The sequence below is a fragment of the Chaetura pelagica genome, unplaced genomic scaffold, assembly GCF_000747805.2.
Source record: "Chaetura pelagica isolate M959 unplaced genomic scaffold, ChaPel_1.0 scaffold159, whole genome shotgun sequence".
Taxonomy (NCBI): domain Eukaryota; kingdom Metazoa; phylum Chordata; class Aves; order Apodiformes; family Apodidae; genus Chaetura; species Chaetura pelagica.
The window spans coordinates 2,245,254-2,247,368 of NW_009954555.1; the positions used below are offsets into that span (position 1 = coordinate 2,245,254).

Below are 2,115 nucleotides of genomic sequence, written 5' to 3' on the forward strand. Positions count from 1 at the left end.
ACTCTTTCCACATGGTGTCGGTTCCAAATTGGATCCAGAAACTCTCGGTTCTGATCTCGAAAAGGCAGGATATGGGCTACAGCCTGTGAAAGGAAGAATCAAAGACCCTATAAAAGTTCACTGGATTTCCACAGTATCTCTGCCTCACTGCCCCATCCAGCTCTGGGACGTGGCCAGCCCTGGAGTGCCAGCAGACATAAGACACAGCAGAGACTAGAGTGGGCCAGAGAAGAGAAAACGAGCAAGAGAGCCTCCAGTGATGCACAGTGGGGTCTCCAGTGACTGCACAGAGCAGAGATTAAAGGTCCTTCTGAGGCACTTTGAGGTTTCATGTGAAAAAAGCTGAACTACAGACTGCAAGGAACTCAGTTTATACCTGTGAAAGGACAAAGGGCTGAGTCAGACCGTCCTGGGACTAACATACAGTTCTAAAGTGCTGAAATACATCAGATCAGATGCTTACACCACTAAAGCCATCTGTAATTTTTGGGAGGGAAAAAAAAAAGAAGTAATTGCCTGTCTTAGTAGAGATGCTCTCCTTGCAGCTTGACATGCAACCTTCTGAGTAAAACCTGGCTACAGTGCCATGGCTGGAACAGGCTATTTTCAAAATGTGGTATCACATTCCTCTAAAACAAGGATGGCATGTCCTTGAGCACATTTCCTCTGGGACAGCGCAGCTCCACATTCCAAGCAGTCCCTGCAGCAGCCAGTCTTCCATGCCCTGAATGGAGCATAGGCCAGGAAAAAAACCTTGTCTTAAGCACCCCGCAAAACTAACATCCCATTAGCTCCATATCATATCAAATTAAAAACTGCTTCTAGCAGCCACAGCTAAGCAGAGAGGCCTGTGTGTAATGAGACAGGAGAACTGTGAGAAGGGAAGGGCGCTGCTTATTCAGCGAAATCAAAGCTCTGACCTTGCTGAGAAGACCAGATGAATTCTGCATCTCTCCTTCATGCACACACACAGTTCACCCCTGCACCCTGGCTTCCCTCTGCAGATGGGACCCTCATCACTCTAATGGGACAAAGCCCTGCACATTTCCTCTGCTCTGCAGGAAGATGAAGAGCAGCACAGTACAGGACTCCATAAGCAAATAGAGGCTTGGGAGAGCACTCGGTGGCTCTGCCTGCATCTGGGAGGAACAAAACTCTCTTTAGATGCAGAGCTGACATCCAACACTCTCCCAGCCACTAAAGCCCTCAGCCCAGCAGGGGGCTGCACACTGCAAGCTGCTCACCTGTTTGCCAAGGTAGTGGTCCACCCGGTACATCTCCTCTTCCTTGAAGAAGCTGGACAGCTCTGCAGCCAGCTGCTGGGCTGACTCCAGGTCATGGCCAAAAGGTTTCTCCAGCACCACACGCAGCCAGGCTCCTGGAGGGGGTCTGCAGCTGCTGTTGATGTGGCGGGCAATCTCTGTGTAGGCAAATGGTGGCACTGAGAAGTAGAAGATCCTTCCAGCCTCCTTCAGCCCCTCCTGGCGAAGCAGCGTCTCAATCTCTCTGTTCAGCACAGTGTAGTTTTCGGCAGTCTCCAGCTGGTGGTATTGGCTCAGCTTCAGGAATTGGTCCTTGAGCACAGCACATCTGTTGGGAGGTTCATCAGGGGGACAGGCCAGCTTCTTCAGCACATCAAACATCAGCCTCTGCCCTGGCTCCAGAGCTGTCAGTGCAGCCCCATGAAAGGTGAAGCTGTGGCCACTGCTCACTTGGTCTATGTAGAGTTGGAATAGACCCTGCCACAAATACTTCTTGGCCAAATCACCTGTGGCTCCCAGTAAGACCACTGAGATGTGGCCCTGGGACACTTCAGCCAGTGATGGCAAGGCTCCCACCAACAACATTGTACACAGGACTCTTCTCAGCATCTTGGGACAGAAGAGGTGGACTCAGGAACACTAGAGGACAGAATTAAAGAAAGAAAATCTGTTAATCCATGTTATAACACTGCAAAAACAATGCAAGGTATCAGTGTTCCCACAGCTGAAGAGCCAGGGACTTCTGCCTGGATCTTCCATCTGTCTTTCTTCCCCTCCATGATCTGAATCACAGCAGTACCTGGGGCTCTTGAGAAGACTGCAGCCTCCTTATGCAAACCAAGGAGCAGATCCC

General features: G+C 50.5%; 1 protein-coding gene across 1 annotated transcript in view; it reads right to left on the reverse strand.

Annotated features, from left to right (window-relative positions):
* The window catches only part of H6PD (hexose-6-phosphate dehydrogenase (glucose 1-dehydrogenase)), a 6,849-nt gene extending 4,954 nt beyond the window's left edge, over window positions 1-1,895 (reverse strand). Inside the window, exons 1-2 of the mRNA XM_010005155.1 lie at window positions 1,245-1,895; window positions 10-83 (exon numbers count right to left, since the gene is read on the reverse strand). Coding sequence (XP_010003457.1) covers window positions 10-83; window positions 1,245-1,871 — 701 coding nt within the window. The 5' untranslated portion in view covers window positions 1,872-1,895. The remainder of the gene's footprint in view (window positions 1-9; window positions 84-1,244) is intronic.
* Window positions 1,896-2,115: the final 220 nt, after the last annotated feature.